Consider the following 17,313-nt stretch of genomic DNA (forward strand, 5'->3'; position numbering starts at 1 on the left):
CAATGGGCTTCCCTGATTAATGGTTCAACTTCACGTGCACTAGATGTAGGCTTATATAACAAAAACAGTAAACGTAGTGTAATTTGAAAATTCTCAATCAGAATTATATTAATTTATATTCTAGTTAATTTGTCAAATATCAGTGTTGCCAATTATGAAATCGGATATCTCTATTTGAAATGTGTGTTACCGCGTTAATACGGTGTTTTAGGTTATGGTTATAGTACAGACAACCCACAGAAAAAACACGGCTAGCCGTGTTTCGATGTTGAGGGGTCAACTTTCTGTGACCTATATTCTGTGTTCGAGGTCAGGCGTTTAATGTAATTTTTAGCGGTAAATTCAAATTATTTGAAACTTATCAGATATATAATTTGATTGCAGTCTAGGAATTATCACGATGTTACATCTCGGCAGGTTGTTAGGTCAACAATTCAACAATTTTAGTCAAACTGGGCTAATGTTTTCATGTTCCAGTTCACTAAACAATCGACAAAATTTTTTGGTTGGCAGTAATCTCATTAGGCCAAGGTCGTTGAAGTTGAAGATCAACTAATGTCACCTTGATTTATGGGATTATTGCCATTATTGAGTAATAGCACTTAACAGTTCCTCAATTTATGCCAGTCTCGCAGTATTCATATAATATACGCACGTATACACTGTAGGTGCACAGTATATTTTACATTTCATCATTGAAGATTCGAAAAAGCCAGCATGTATCACGGTTCCCTAACACACCTTGGAAAACTGTCTAAACCAGATTTAAAAAAATTTTTGGATTCTTTCGATACAGTATTAACTGACTGTGATGGTGTATTGTGGCTGGAAAACGAACCTCTTCCAGGATCCGTTGAAGTTATCAATCAGTTGAGAGAGGCTGGAAAGAAAATTATGTTTGTCACAAACAACTCTACAAAAATTAGGGACGACTTCGTTGCTAAAGCAAAGAGAATGGGCTTTATCGTAGAAAAGGTATACCTTACAATGGCCATGGTTAAACGGACCTACTTGTGGTATCAACCAACAACTGTTTGATAAGTACTACTCATAACAGAAGGTACTAATGAATTATGTTCTAGGAAAATTTCTAGAAGTTAACATATAGATTAGAATTCAGTCATATTAATACTATGCTCAACTGAATATAAATCCAAATATCCACTCTAGTGTATTTGTGTGATATCACAAAACTGTTATTCTCAAAACAGCCAATTTAGTCATCTTGGTAATGAGTTATTTGATATACTTATACATACTAATTACGTATACAGTTTCTATGCCTGTATATAATCTCTCACCCAACTATTTTCACATTACTGATCAATAAATGATGCTGCTATCATCTCTCAATACCAGATGACATCAAAATTGATCATTAATAAGATTAATTTTATAGGTAACAAGTAATTATTCATTTTGTCTCTCTTCATTGTTTTGTAATTTCACAGAATTTTCAATTCAGTACATATTTTATATTGAAACTCTAATATTCATTAAATGAAAATAATTCATCAGTGACATATACACATCAATAAAATATAGGGTACACATCTTTTAACCCTGCAGGAGTCGCATCTATTTCTCGGACATGAGAGGTCGCTACGGAGTGACACTCCGCACTACAATATAAGAGAAATTTTAGCCACAGTATGAAATAAAATTGCAAAAGAATAATGGATTACTCTTATTTCAATGTTCAATTCAATTCATTTATTAGGAATCCATAATACCTAAAACCTTAGACTGCGTTTAATTTGGTAGTGTTGCAGCTGTAACAATTCACATGGATTTCTTAGAAATGCTTATTCGGCAAAATAATATATATATATATATATATATATATATATATATATATATGAAATCTAGAAAGGTTAATGCAGTCAAGCTGCTGGAAAATAATTCCATGAAAATCAAAAAATAAATAGATAAGTACTCTTTGATCATTCCCATATTGATTTCAATTTAAGAGCCACCGGTATACAGCTGTTTCAGCCTATTGGGCATCGTCAGTACCGGCATCAAGTACTTTCTTGGTTTTTTCTCATTTTGTCTTCAATCGAGGACCGCCTGCCCGGTACTGACGATGCCCAATAGGCTGAAACAGCTATATATATCTATATATATCTATATATATATATATATAGATCAAGAGTTAATATATATATATATATATATATATATATATATATATATATATATATATATATATATATATATATATATATATATATATATATATATATATATATATTATATATATATATATATATATATATATATATATATATATATATATATATATATATATATATATATATATATATATATATATATATATATATATATATATATATATATATATATATATATATATATATATATATATATATATATATATATATATATATATATATATATATATATATATATATATGGACTGATCTCAACTCACCAAGAAAATGGTAATGACTAGTTAATTTACACGCTATTGGCGGAAGGTACTGAAGCGCGGACGGCCGAAGGAATCGTAATGACCGAGTTATCACGATTACCGGTCACCTGCGGAGTAAGACTCCGCGCGCGAACTCTGTAGGGTTAAATTGATTTGATTTATTGTATGTATTTGTAATTTGTTTTTTCTAAAGACGTAATTTCAAGAATATTTGAGTTATTTTTTCAAATACCTTATACATTGTAGGTGTGTATCATCTGAGTACTTCTTTTAAGGCATATTTGTTGTCAAAAATAGTAGTGTATTGTCACAGAAGTTTGCAGGATGAAATTATTTCTACGGGATACCTTACTGTTAGCTACTTGAAGAGTACCGGTTTTAATAAAAAGGTATATATTATTGGATCCAAAGGACTGGCACAAGAATTGGAGTCTGCCGGTATCAAGCACCTAGGAATTGGGGTAAGGCCTGCTTCTTGAATTGCAATACTTTTCAATGACTGAAGAATTCATATAATTCCATCAGAAGTAACTACACTATCTTTTATTGTAAATAACTTTATGTTAATAATCTTTTGATTCAAATAAATGTAAAATTGGAACTGGCGTAGAATAAATCCAAAAGGAAACACTTTTCCCAATCACCAGAACTTCAATACTCTTCTTGACCCACGTTTCACCAACTAAGTTGGCGTCTTCAAGATATGAAGAAGTTTTCTTCATCTCCTGGTTTTCTTCATCTCCTCCGTGTCAAGAAGAATATTGAAGTTTTTTCTTCTTAAAGTTGATTAATTACTTCTGTATGAGTAAATGACAATTATTTAAAAAATAAACTAATGAATGTTGAACAATTATGCTGCCTGGTTGTTTGATATTAACTTTAACAAAAGAAAAACTTGCTTTACACATAGCAGTTTCTGAATATTCACAAGATATGATAAAGAAAAAAGTTGAAAGAAATTAGCTTATAATGCTAGTCAAAATCCAGCCAGAAGATTGATCTGGAACCCACTATGTCTTTCCTTCATAAAACTCTTGGCTTTCGACACATTACTTTGATAAAACAGCTGATACTGATGAAAAATAAATAGGTTTATTTATTTTTAAGCAATTATAATAGTTATATTAAGGATTTTACTTGTTGGGTTCATAACTGAACTCTAATGCTTGACTGGTTTCAACAATTGAAACTTTCTTGACGTACCATTTGGGATTTTATAATAATTCTGTAGTGTACTTGACCGATAAATAAAATAAGTAAATAAAAATAAAACAGGAATGAAACTTACGTTATATGACCTGAACGCACAATAGAGGGATGCCAATAACTAGGGTTATGTAATATTCATTACTACACCAAAGGTTTCAAACAGTGCATCACAGGTATTTTAATAGTTGTCGATTTCAAATATTTCAGTATCAGATGCCTACTAATACGTGGGGGATTGCCAAAATTAGGTACTCTTAACCTAGAAATTGTCCATAGAAAAATATCAGATTCCTGTGGTTTGTCAAAGGTTCCAGAATGATATTGATATTTGATAGATCCCATCGATGAATATAGTGTTCTTATTCTCCTGTTATTTTTTTATTACTTATATCATTATTATTATTTTTTTTCAGCCAGACGTTCTACAGTATAACCTTGCCCAGACAATAGAAACCTACCAACCCGATCCGGATGTTGGAGCTGTTATAGTAGGATTCGATGAACATTTTTCCTACATAAAAATGCTCAAAGCTGCATCCTACCTCAACAAGCCCTCCTGCTTATTCATAGCAACAAATACAGATGAGCGTTTTCCTATGAATTCAGATTTGGTTGTCCCTGGCACTGGTGCCATTGTTAGGGCTGTTGAAACTGTAGCCCAGAGAGAGGCAATTGTTGTTGGAAAGCCAAATGCCTATATCTCGCAGGCTCTCATCAACGAACACGGTGTCGACCCAAAGAGGACAATTATGATTGGTGACAGGTTAATTTCAACATTCTGTTAGTGTTGGAGAAAGTGTTATATATTTGAAATGCTAAATGCATACTTGACAAAATTCAAAAACAAGGCACTTTCTTTAAATAATTTTTCGTATTGCACATCATTTCAGGCCTAATTTGATTATGCCGAAATAAGGAGATTTTCTGGGCTGGGGCCATATTTATTTAACATTATTGAGATTTGAGATCACAATAATGAATGTTACAAGTTGTCAAATAAATTGAAAATAAATGAAATGTTACAGTTATTGAAAACACTAAAAATTACAGAACCGAACAATCGGATGAGTTAGTTGAAACAGAGAAAAATTTAGTAAAAATAAATTAGCAATGAATATAAAGATTCATAAAAAATTTAAGAACGCTAGATTGTAAAGCAAACAAATTATTGTGATCCGAAATGAAAATGAATAAATAAATGGCTTAAACAATTAGTGAAATGTCAGTTATATACAAACAATAAAAAATAATCAAGATTAATTATGAAACTCGTTAATTTCAGGTATAAAATTATAAAAAATATAGTTGAACAATATCGTCATTTCAAAAAATACTACTTCATACTCACATATAATCAGTACGGATTCAGGAAATGAAGAGTAACGGAGGATTAAATTTTTTTCATTCGTAGCTTGAATTATAAATTATTAGATGAAAAAATTGAATTTTTGTTGATCTCTTTATGGGTGGTTGGGAAATGTGAATGCCTTGCTATGAAGTTACTTGTCTGGCCGCTAACAACAAATGAATCATTACATATGGTGTCTCTCAGGGAACCATGTTGAGTCCCCTACTTTTCACAATATATCTGAACAGTTTATTAACTTCAAAATATGGGGAAAATGTTACCTTGATGATGACAGTGCAATAATATTTAAGACAAAAACCTAGGATGAGTAAAAATAAAAGCTGAAATGGATACAAAAATGATATATAAATGCTTTTTGTGTAAGCAGTCTCCCGTATATGGGGGCCATAAGAATTGATATAACTTCTGTAGTTGCAAAGCTGAGTTCATAAATTGTCTTGGAGTAGAAGTAGACTGACAGAGTGAAATAAAAAGCAACGTTATTGACTTGACAGGACTTCATGATTCAAATTTTTGAAAAAAAATCCCAGACATCACTCACTTGAAAATTGTTGATTATTCTTAAATAGTAATTTTTTTTATGGTATCATAGGCTGAGGAGGTTTTCATATATCTTGAGAACCTGAATATGATGGATTTGAAAGTGATTCTTGGGAAAACAACGATTTATTAAATAAGTTCACACATATGATGTTAGACACCTTCACAGCCTGAACAGTATTTAAAAAAAACTCTACAGCTACCATCTCATAATAATGAAACGAGACGATAAGGCGCAAAGTTTGTCTCCATTTTATGAGAAAACTATTAGCCAACGAAGTTGTAATTACTCAAGTACCAAAGTCTTCAGTATATTACCATCAGACATTAAAGAAAGTAAATCTTTTGATAAGTTCAAATTTCAAATAAGAAAACAGGATTCAGATAAAAATGTCAATTCTTCAATGTGTTCAATTTATTTGTATGATTTTCGAAATATTTTCACTGGTAGACTTATAACCAATTTAAAAATAGTGATTATAAGCTATAATTATCATCAAAGTATATTTTATAGATTGATGTCAATCACCTGAATGTAACTTAATGCATATTTGTGTATGTATGTACTTGTGTGTTTCTCATACATGTATATGTGTGATTTTCTGGATGTAGACACTTGTATGATATTCAATTGGACATATTACTGATGTTAGTTTTTCTACATGAGAACTAATAGTTATCTTTACAAAGTTTTATATTTCTTTTTGAATGTCACATATAAGCTGAAACATTTAATTTCTGTGATATATTTTTTTATTTGAAACACATCATTACTAATATTATAAATTAAAAAGTTTGTGTGTATGTTTGTGGCTCTTTTACGCCTAAACGACTGAACATATTTAGGTTAAACTTTACATAATTATAGCTGATACATCAGAATAACATATAGACTACAATTTACAAAGTGTTTGTGTAATTTTGGTCATAACATAACGATAAGTATAAGGTAAGCAGGGAGCAAGTCAATACAATATTTGAACCCCTATATTCCCCCTTGGGCGTGGAAATTCTTGATTCCCTTTCTTGACGTTTATTTGCGCTATACAAAGAACTTACCTGCATATTTCTTAAGATTCTAGGTTCAGTGTCAGTCAATCAGTAGGTACCAACTTATACAATACTAGCTGTTACCCGCTATTTTACCCGCGTTACCGTGGGAATTTACCCTATGTATTAATCCAGGTCATGATCTATTTATATAACAACTTACATTTGAATCCGTCGAGCTATTTAGGCTTGAAAAAGTGAAACATGTAAATACATACATGACACTCATCCATCCTCACAAACTTTACGCATTTATAATATTAGTTGTATAGGATTACCAATGTATTTCATTCTAATCCTTTCAATTTTTTGCTGCTGAACCTAGAACCATTATATAGCGTAAATAAGAATCAAGGAAGGGAATCAGGCATTTCCACCCCCAAGGGGGAAAATGAGGATTTAAAGATTGTATTGAATTTAGTGAGTTTAGAAGTTGGAAATCTGAAGTTTTGGGTTGGAAAAAAATATTGTAACTATTTTTTTAAAATGGTCCGTCACAAAAGTTAACGCGACAAACCAAATTCTACGCGGGCAACAACTAGTTTTCTTATATTTGTGATTTACTTTTATCATAATTGAATAAACATCATTACTAGAATTACACTAGAAAATGACATCATTTCACATTTTTCAGTATTTAGAGGTAATTTCCTCAGTTCTCATCACTTATCATGTTTTATTATAACTTCTTGTACTAACAATACCTTTACTGCTCTAAACACTTGAAATCATTTGAAACCAAAGGACTCCCACAGAAAAATATTTGCATGAATGTTATTGACAAAAACTCGTAGAAAAAATTGGTGCGAGATTGATTTCCTGTTGCATCCGCTAACATTTCTGATTTAATCTTTTTTTCAGATGCAACACAGACATTCTATTAGGTACGAGGTGCGGTTTCCAGACTTTCTTGGTTCTAACAGGAGTGACTACTTTAGAAGAAGTAGTGCAATGGAAAAAATCTTCCAAAAAAGATGAAAAAGACTTGGTTCCTGATGTATATTTGGAAAAATTAGGAGATTTGTTACCGCTTCTTGACTAGATCAATTGTTTTTCATTTTGGGCGATTAAAAAATATATATAATATAACAAGGTTTCAGTTCTGAAAAAAAAAATTAGTTGAAAATAACTGAAAGACAAGGACACAATTGCTATAGCAACATTCCAAAAAATCATGTGACATACAGAATCATCTGTGTTATTTTATTGAATAAATAAGTTCCTCTGATGTTATATTTCAGTTGAAGATGGTAAGAGGCGATATGCTTCTACTAGTTTGGAAATATTCTGTTCTTTTTGTAGCATATATATACTGCAGGTTTTTTGATTTATTCCACTTAGCATGTTACCAAAATCAATGAAACTATAATCATGATGGTTAGTGAACCATAGGATCTTTCAAGATTGTGATGAGATATGAAGCAAAACACAAAGGGGAAAATCCCAAAAGAATATCAGAGATTAGGCGAGCATCACTAATATCCAATACACAATAGAAAACATCAGCCATGGAAGTAAAATTAGTAGTGAACAGTGTAACGTTTACAAGGTCAAAAACACTTAGGTATAGATTGGTACAGCAAACCAAGAAGTCATAGTTATTCAACAGTGACAGTTAACAGTAACAAGATAATGGTTCACAGTTATGAATGAAATTATTTTATTTTAAACTGTTTTAATTTGTTATATTGAAAATACAAACACAAAAGTGATTATAAGAGTATTGTTTTGCCTTTGTTTTCTTGCAAAACACATCCACAGACACATTCAAATAAAAAGTTAATGTTTAAATACTGGATTGGCCTCAGAACCATCATTTTTGACAAGGAGTATCCTCGGATTGGGAAAAAATCATCCTGATACAATTTTTGTCAGTGTTGCACTTCTTTAAAAATTTCTCGATAGTCGAGTCTTTAGTTTTTGAAAATAATGTTAAATGTATTGCTTGCGTTTGTTAAACCTTGTATTATTCATTTACATTTCTCGTTTTAATATTAATCAGACTTCAACATTTTTCAAATGGCTGTTATTCCTTCAGAAATTATCTGCTAATATAAAAAAATTAACTGAGATTTTGAGAAAATTTATTTTAAAAAGATTAAATCAAATGAGAAGACATGCATATTGTACAATAAATATCAATGTGGCTTGAAATTGATCTGCACAACACCTGATTTCAACTCGGCTACCAAAAATATTTGTTATTCAGAATATCCTGCATTTCGATTAATATAAAAATGGAATTAGAGCTTTTCTCTTCTTGGGAAACTTCTCAAATGTTTCTTGATACCACCAATGACTTAATAAAATTGTTTCCACCTGAAATAAAGAAAATATTTACATCATTTCACATAATAATTATAAAAGGTAATATCTGATATCACTTCTAACCTGAGGTTAGTTATCATTATCAGATGACTGACAAAACCTCAAGAAAATTACTTTTAGTTTTGATGTTTTCCAATGATTTTTAAAGCTTATGTATATAAAATGCCATAAAAAAGTTATTCAGCGAGTTGAAACTAAATAATTTGATAATAAATAAAACAAAATGAAAAAAGGTAAACAAAGTCACAAGCAAGATTCAATCTTGCCACAAAGAGTATATACATAAAGGCTGTAGTCCATTTAGCATTGTGGAAACGTTGAATTACAATAAGAGAAGTAAAAGATTCTGCCTTAATCATAAAAAATAGAAAAGATTTTTTCCAAATAATCATAGCTCAAGATTTGAATCAGCAAAACATAAAGAGCTACTAACGTTAAATTCATATTATTATGGTGTTTTGGAGGCAAAAATGCACACACCTTGGAAACTAATAATGTGTAATTATAGTTATAGTTTATAAAACGATTTTCTTACGAATCAAAGACAGGCAAATACATGAGAATTTTTGATGTTGAAAAATATGTGTAAACCCAAAAACTGAACGTTTGTTTGAAAATGGTTGACAGTGTTTCTTGGTGAATTTTACTTGTTAGTATCCACAATCGTCTTCGGGTGATGATTGGACTATTCTCCGAGAGATGACTATTTATAGGTCATTTGAACGCTTTTACATATACCCTCTTCTCTCCGCTTCACCGGTTTATGGAAGTTAATAGTTTTTCCGGTTGATTAAAGGTTTCCATATGTTACCAATCTCTACGCTAGCTTGCCTGAATGCGTCGCTGGGCAACATATATGCAGCCTCCTTGAACTTTCTCTTAAACCAGTTTTTTCTGTGGATGATCTGAGCTTGGGTCCACTTAATGTTATGCTGATGAATTCAAACATACTCTGCTATTTCTGATTTGCTGGTTTCTCCTCGCGATGTGTTTCTCTTGTGCCGCATACATTTTCAATACAATAATTTTCAAACAACTGGCAATAACTTAAATGACAATATTTTGTTGTCATTGCTCAATCTAACTTAACTTTTTCAATATTTACCTTTTCAATAACCTGTATTATATTAATGAGTAAGAACTGAACTTCATAACCTTTTTGGTATTACTATGTTTGAACAGTTGCTAACTAACGTGACTTGGAATCTCTTCACTTTTTATTTTCTTTCTTTTTTCATTTCTTTATTTTTATTTATTCAATTGTTCTATTTTTACTTGTATTTTATTTCACTATTATTTCATTTCAGTTTTATTTTGGTTAATATAATTATCATTTTCAGCTATCTCATTTTTAATTCTTCTTTTTTAGTTGTTTCAGGGATTTCAAATCATTTTATATAGTAGACAATGGAAGTCCGAACTAGTGAAATTCATAATGAAAAATATAGTAATTTGTACTATATTCTATCATACAGACTGGTAGGTCTGAAAGATTAGATGAGTGCTACTTTATTGAAATGGAGACATACCTGGTTGGCGAGAACCCAAGTGAACACAAAAAACCAAGTTATATTATACCACAATAAAATTGTAATGGACAGGTACATTAAAATTTCAGCAGTTTGATGTGGAGACGATAAGTATTCAAACCAATCACCGTGGGGTAGTTTATGGTCACTTGTAACTATTTTTCCTGAAACAAACAATTAAAATTGAGGAAAATATTGATTTTATGACCGAGCTTTTATGTGCTTATATAAGTTAGTTTCATTTGATTTATGTTGTTAGTTGAGGCAAAATTGATAAGTTTTGTTGTTGATATATATTTTTTTCATCTACATTACATTCAGTCTGTTACAGATAAATAAAATTATATTTTCTGAAATAATATTCCTCTTGGTTATATTTGACCGGTATTAGAAAATGAAGAAATTAATAGTACAATGAGGGTTGAAACACTTATTTAAATTATAGCTACATAACTTTTGAGATGGTACTCTAATGCCGGTTTATAAAATAATTCACTGGCACCCCAAAACATATATTGGAGTACCTCTTAATGTCGATGGTAGAGTTTCTTTTTCTTAAATAACAAATATTGGTTTTGTTTCATTTTTTAAAATCCCTCTGAATTTTCCATTGAATTACATTTTTTATCAGCCTCAGATAAATTTCCTTTCAAGGTTTTGAATCATATCTCAGATTTCAATTTCTTCCTAACTTTATTTTTATTTCTGACTATGATCGGTGTTTTTTTTCTAAAATAGTTTTAGACTCTGTAATGAACCAACAAATTACATCTGAATAGGTTGCACAAATGATAGCTGTTGTAAAAAAAAATTTAGTACTATTTGAGTATTAGGAAAAAGAAGATTACAAACACTACTGACACTCCAACATTATTTATTTACATTTTTTTTAATCGCTTTTGGAGTTGTTCGATGCAACAGAACATATGAATATTTATTCAGAAATTGAACTGTAAATAATTCATGCAACAAAAATACTTTTCAATGCGTGTTTCAGCAACAAAGTTGGCATCATGGACAAAATAAAATTAATTTAAATTGCTCAACAGATTCAACCGTTTAAAGGACTACAACAATGAAAAAATGACAGGTGTAATGATATTCAAAGATATTGAAAAAACATGCACATAGTAATTTATACTAGTTAGCAGTAATATCAACGTTTGATAGGATGTCACTCAATTTATTGTACCTTTTTCATTCTTCCTCAAACCGGCCAAAATTTTTGTTGTTTTGTGTTGATGCCACCATGCCCAAATGAATAATAAAATTGCAAAGATATCAATATATGACAGCGAAGTGAGATTCAAGTTTGTTGCCCCGAACGTAGCTGAAAAAAAGAGATTAAATGGGCAATTAAGAGAAAATAATGTCAAAAAAAACTTACTTGTTGCAAAACGAGGAGCTTCACAAATTATTGCCAAAAAAGCCCCAGGATAATGAAATATTCCCATAATGAAGTGAGAGATATTAATTTTACTATTCTTTCCAAAAATTGACACATAATGTGTGTCATAAAATCTTCGGTATGATTGCAAAGATAATAATATCAGTGATATATAAACGTTTGTTGCGGAAGCTGAAAATAAGTTTATTTAGTAACTCTCCACATATTCAGCCAAGTTCATTCAGAAATGTTTTATGCTATTAAGAGTAATCCAATTGTATTCAGATGTTTCAAAGTTGTTTTGGGAAAAATATTTTTGACTTTTTATTTCTCCATGATTATAAAAAAAAAGAAAAGTTCCGAAGAAAGAAATTAACTTCATTAAAAACTTACAAATATGCTAGGAATCACACGTTAAAAGGTAAGACCTCGTTAGTCCCTAGCTCGCACAAGTTTCGACTTCTGAGGGTTATCGTTCGTAGGGGTGCGATAGCTGGTTAACGGAAAAAATATATTTCAAACATACTTTTTAAACATGTGTAAATCATGAACAGTAGTTTCCTTCACATACAAAATGTGAAAAAAAGTCCACCTGAAACTACTTTCAAACAAATTAATTAAATTAGACAAAAATTTACTTTTTTACATGGTTACTAGGTACTCAAAACATTCCTAATTTAATTAAAATAGATATCATTGACAGTATAAAATATTTAAGAGCATCGATATGAAATTTCTCTTACATGGAACACAAAAACTCCTAGTGTAGTTCAAAGTTTCGGGCGAAGACACTTGTCTTCATAACTTTAAGATGCACTCATTTCTTTCCTAAAATTACAACTTGTGATTAAATTAACCAACAGCACGGATGTTTTTACGAACTGACGAGAGGAAAAGGGTAAAGAAAGAAATGAGTGCTTTGCCTCTTAAAGACAAGTATCTTTGCCAGAAATTTTGAAGTTCACCAAGAGTTTGTTTTCCGTGAAAGTGTAATTTTTATATCAACTCTTTTCATATATTATGTTGCATCTCATTTCTATGAAAGATATCTGTTTTGATTCCATTACAGATGTTTGAAATATTAATTAAATAATAAAAACGGTAAAACTGGAGCCTCTGGCGTAAAATAAACCAAAAGAAGCACTTTTTTTCAAGAGGTGAAGTATACCGAACAGTGAAACGCGAGTATTGCAGTTCTGTGTTTGGGAAAAGTGTTTTTTAGATTGTGTATGATCTACACTTCTTTGTGAAGTTTTTATTGCTTTCTTCCTTTCTTTTGAAGATTTTTACAATTTTTTGTATAATGATGGAAAAGTATAGAGACAAATAGGTTTTTCCTATAAACGAATCTAACCTAAAGATATTTCCTTCGCGATATAGATTTGTTTTTCGGTAGTCATTTGTTTGAAATCAGATGAGTGGACTTCTATATCGATAATTTTTCATTTCCTTCTTGTGCACCCCCTTGATATGAGTATCAAATGAAAGAGATTAACAAAGAGAATACGGAAAACAACATAACTTCGCTCAAATTAAAAATGGCGGACCACCCAAGAAGGTGCTCTACCAATGATAGCAAACTATTTTTTGTGTAAACTCATGATACGGGTATCAAATGAAAGGGAAAATACAAAAAACATATTTGATGTCACTCTAAATCCTATATGGCCGACCTCTCGAAATGACGGATTAGTTTAGCATGTATCCCCATGATGTGTGTATCAAATAAACGGATTTGCTGAAAAGAATACGAACAGTAACAGGACGTCACTCTGACTGAACTGATATGGTGGATTCCCAAAGATGTTGGCCAATCTCTTCATGCAAGGAAAAAATTCAAAATTACGGAAAACAAGATGGCTGCCATGCTAATTTTGAGTTATCTCGTAACTGCCGAGTTACAATTCGGCCGAGGTTAGGGATGCACACACTAAATGAGCAGAGTAAAGAACATGTTCAGTCATAACTGTAGTCGGTTGGTAGCCAGGCGGTTCGACGTGGGTGCTTTGTTCACTCACTCGAATTGACTGCCGTGTTGGTCGGTGGTTCAAGCCCTAGTCTGAACAACAGATTTTCACTTGCTATCGTCCAACCCGTGTTAGGAATCACACGTTAAAAGGTAAGACCTCATTAATCCTTAGCTCGCACAAGTTTCAACTTCTAAAGGTTATCGTTCATAGGGGTGCGACAGCTGGTTAACGGAAAAACAGACTTTTATTAATTAACATGCTATATTAAATAAAACCCAACAATTTGTTGAATTATTCAATTTAAATGGTATAAAAGCTTTTCGCAGATAAATAAGAATACACTATGTAATTTGATGAGTCAAAAATTACATATATTTTTTTATCAATCTGGCAACAAACTTTTATATCATGTAAATTATGTAATTTAATAATTCGATTCAAATCGTATTTTCTTCTCTTGAGAGCATGTTGATAAAAGGTTGTTTAAAAAAATATTTTTTACTAATACATCATTTTGATTTATATCAGAGAACCCACGATTAAATTCTCTCAAGGAGTAGAGGAAAATGGCCAACTCTCCTTTTTTGATGTGCTGTTAATGAAATAATTTCTCATTTTGGAACAAGTGTTATAGAAAGGGAATATACTAATTGGTATCTGAATTTTTATCAAATTAGTATCAAGAGATATCATTAAGTGAAAGAGCCTAGCTGATTTCATCCACAACATACACTTTTTTTAAACAAAATTGCCTTCACCAAAAATGTTCTTGCATATAATGATTATTACAAAGATTTTGTGAATATAAAATCAAACCAACATTCACAACTGTTGCCATATTATCAATAAGTACAAGCATTAGCACATTTACAAGATTCAGTTTCTTTAAATGTGATACCTTACTTTCCTGGATTGCTGAAAAGATAACACAAATTGGTTTTAAAATCAATGTCTGCACGGTAAACAAAACTGACGAACAAGAATAATAAATATATATGTGGGAAAACAAGACCTTTTAGACAGGATGCATTTATAGAAACATTTTATTATAAGGAGTTTACTTCAAGGTTTTGAAAATGGGGTCAGGGGTGTTTTCCAAAATATCATTTTCATTTCTATTTCAAATTTTTTGTGAATATAGGCAAAATTTATAAAAAATATTCTGCTGAAAAGTTAGTAAATTGGTAAAATTATCATCTATACTTACAGTAAGCTATTCTATCGGAGCCACAAGTGATAAGTAAGAAATTTGATAACCTTTCTGCGGGTTCTCTGTTGAAAATGTATACTGAAGTTGCTTCATATAATGCATATGTGCATACAAGTACAGCAACCCGATAAAACTGCTTAAAAGATGATTTGGGTATTTCGATGATACCCTGTACATTTTCTTTGCAAGCAAATTTTCCATAACGAAAATTTTTTTTCAAGAAAGTGGGCAAATTTTTTTCAAAAAAGTTGATGACACTTGAATATATGATAACCGTGGTAGTGAAGATTGAAAACGTAAGCAAAATTAAATTCATTTTCTAGTTTCTCAATATATCATCAGAAACCCAATGTTTCACTGTGAGTACTCTACTTAAACAATTCACATATACACACTACTTTGCTGTTTCACTCCAGTAGTCTACTAATTTATTTCAATTCACAGCAATATAAAAACATTTTACTTTCTCTCTTATCCCCCACAACCTTATCTTCAACTTTCTCGAAAAAAATTTAAAGGAAGATAGACACTGTATTTGTGTATTCAGCATCATTATCAAAATATGTTTTCAATATACATGTTGCATTTATGTCTTCATTAATTGAAAAATATTGCTTTTATCGAAACGTATTGAATAAAATATCGTTTAAGCGGAGTATATGCAAAACAAAGGTGAAGGGTAAAGTTAAAGGTTAGTAAATCACAGAATAGTAATCGTCATCTACATAACCTTAACCCAGCATTCCCGCTACTGGAAAAATTCAACCAAGATCCAAATTTTTTATGAAAACGTGTCTGCGCATTGCGCAGACACGTTTTCATTAATTCATTTTCAGACGTTGTCAAGGCTACGACCAGTTTGTTCATAGGCGTCGTCGACTTGATAGTTATTCTTGAAAAAATGTGAAAATTGTGAATAATAACAGTGCAATTTCCTGACAAATTGCATTGAGTATTTTCTATTTTGCTAAGAACTGTTCCTATATGACTAATTGGACTATTGTATTGTAGTCTGGAATACTTGCTTCTCTATTCGATTGAACAAAATCGAATCCATATTCAATTGTTTGAATCTATTTATGCTAATGTATCATTATCATTTATTTGCAATTATTATTTTAGTATTATTTCTACTGATGATGTTACATCACGATCTAATTTTATTTATGTAAGTTGCTATTATGTAAGTTGCTGGTTGCGTGAATAAAGATCAACATGAAATAATTGTATGCTTTTTACTACCTTAGATTGTAGTTTGCAAAAAAACAATATATCTATAATCATTTGCAATGAACAACATACTTGGTCAAATCGTGAGTTGTAGTTTATGAAATTACTATGGATCTTCATCAACTAACGGCCGAATCAATCAGAAAATAAATTGATGGATGTAGCCTACGTGGTAGGAAATCATAATGAAAAGAGAAATGAAAATTTCTGTTTTTTACCTATTTCATTTGTAACTAACGTTACTGCAGTTTCATCCTATACGGACATTTTTAAACTTTTTAAAAGTTTTATTTGTAACTAACGTTACTGCAGTTTCGTCCTATACGAACATTTTCAAACTTTTTGAAAGTTTGAAAATTTTTTGAAAGTTTGAAAATGTTCGTATAGGACGAAACTTCAGTACCGTTAGTTACAAATAAAAGTGGTAAAAATCATTGAAATTTTCATTTCTTTTTTTATTTCAATCGCAAAATACTTATTTTCATCTTTATGTATATTTCACCTGATATCTCTAAAAAATATAGCTGAAAAACTTTTTAAAAACAAAGCATTTACTGGCTAGTACTGAGAAGAAATCGATGATTCATCTTCAGTTCAATTTGCATCATCGAATGTTCAGAAGAATTCCAATTGCTATCATATTTTTTTACACGAAATTTGTTATCTCCGTTCTAAAACTCATCAGTCATCTTTAGTTATTTATTGTTATTTATGGTATTTTCATACCAAACGCCATCATTTTTGAAGTTCTTCTGCAAGTGCACCTTCTTATCTTTACGCCAAAGCTCAGTAGAAGCATGGGATATTCATGGCGAACCAGTCAACCATGAAAAGAGTCGTTCCCCAATACGAGAGATAAAATTCTCAGGAGAACAATGTCTGACGCTTCAGTTAGGGCATCGAACTCACGATCACATACACTTTTAGTTGAATACAAATTAATGGAATATTTTAAAAATTGACATTTTTCATATTCGGTACCTAAATTATACCCAATCCCTCTTTCCTGTGATACGCCCATGTGATTTGAAAACGT

The 17,313-nt window shown here is 30.8% G+C and overlaps 2 protein-coding genes across 3 annotated transcripts; one reads left to right on the plus strand and one right to left on the minus strand.

Moving 5' to 3' along the window:
* Positions 1–520: 520 nt before the first annotated feature.
* On the plus strand, positions 521–15,280 carry LOC111505422 (glycerol-3-phosphate phosphatase). 2 transcript variants are annotated; one of them, XR_012467438.1, is made up of 5 exons: positions 521–975; positions 2,779–2,916; positions 4,078–4,427; positions 7,485–7,873; positions 7,926–15,280. XR_012467438.1 is itself a non-coding variant. In XM_023160224.2 (4 exons), the coding sequence occupies exons 1-4, from the start codon at positions 718–720 to the stop codon at positions 7,663–7,665; spliced, it is 927 nt and encodes a 308-aa protein (XP_023015992.1). In that variant the 5' UTR covers positions 521–717; the 3' UTR covers positions 7,666–15,280. The 2 variants fall into 2 exon arrangements, 1 of the variants encoding a protein (XP_023015992.1); XM_023160224.2 differs by having other exon boundaries at positions 7,485–15,280.
* On the minus strand, positions 8,691–15,781 carry LOC111505429 (polyprenal reductase). Its single transcript, XM_023160235.2, has 5 exons — positions 15,045–15,781; positions 11,868–12,059; positions 11,673–11,810; positions 10,481–10,644; positions 8,691–8,942 (listed from the first exon to the last, which is right to left on the minus strand). Exons 1-5 carry the CDS (start codon positions 15,361–15,363, stop codon positions 8,850–8,852), a joined length of 906 nt encoding a protein of 301 aa, XP_023016003.1. The 5' UTR covers positions 15,364–15,781; the 3' UTR covers positions 8,691–8,849.
* Positions 15,782–17,313: the final 1,532 nt, after the last annotated feature.

This window comes from Leptinotarsa decemlineata, unplaced genomic scaffold, assembly GCF_025532065.1.
Source record: "Leptinotarsa decemlineata unplaced genomic scaffold, Ldec_3_MD MMD2_tig00026336_RagTag_RagTag, whole genome shotgun sequence".
Classification (NCBI taxonomy): domain Eukaryota; kingdom Metazoa; phylum Arthropoda; class Insecta; order Coleoptera; family Chrysomelidae; genus Leptinotarsa; species Leptinotarsa decemlineata.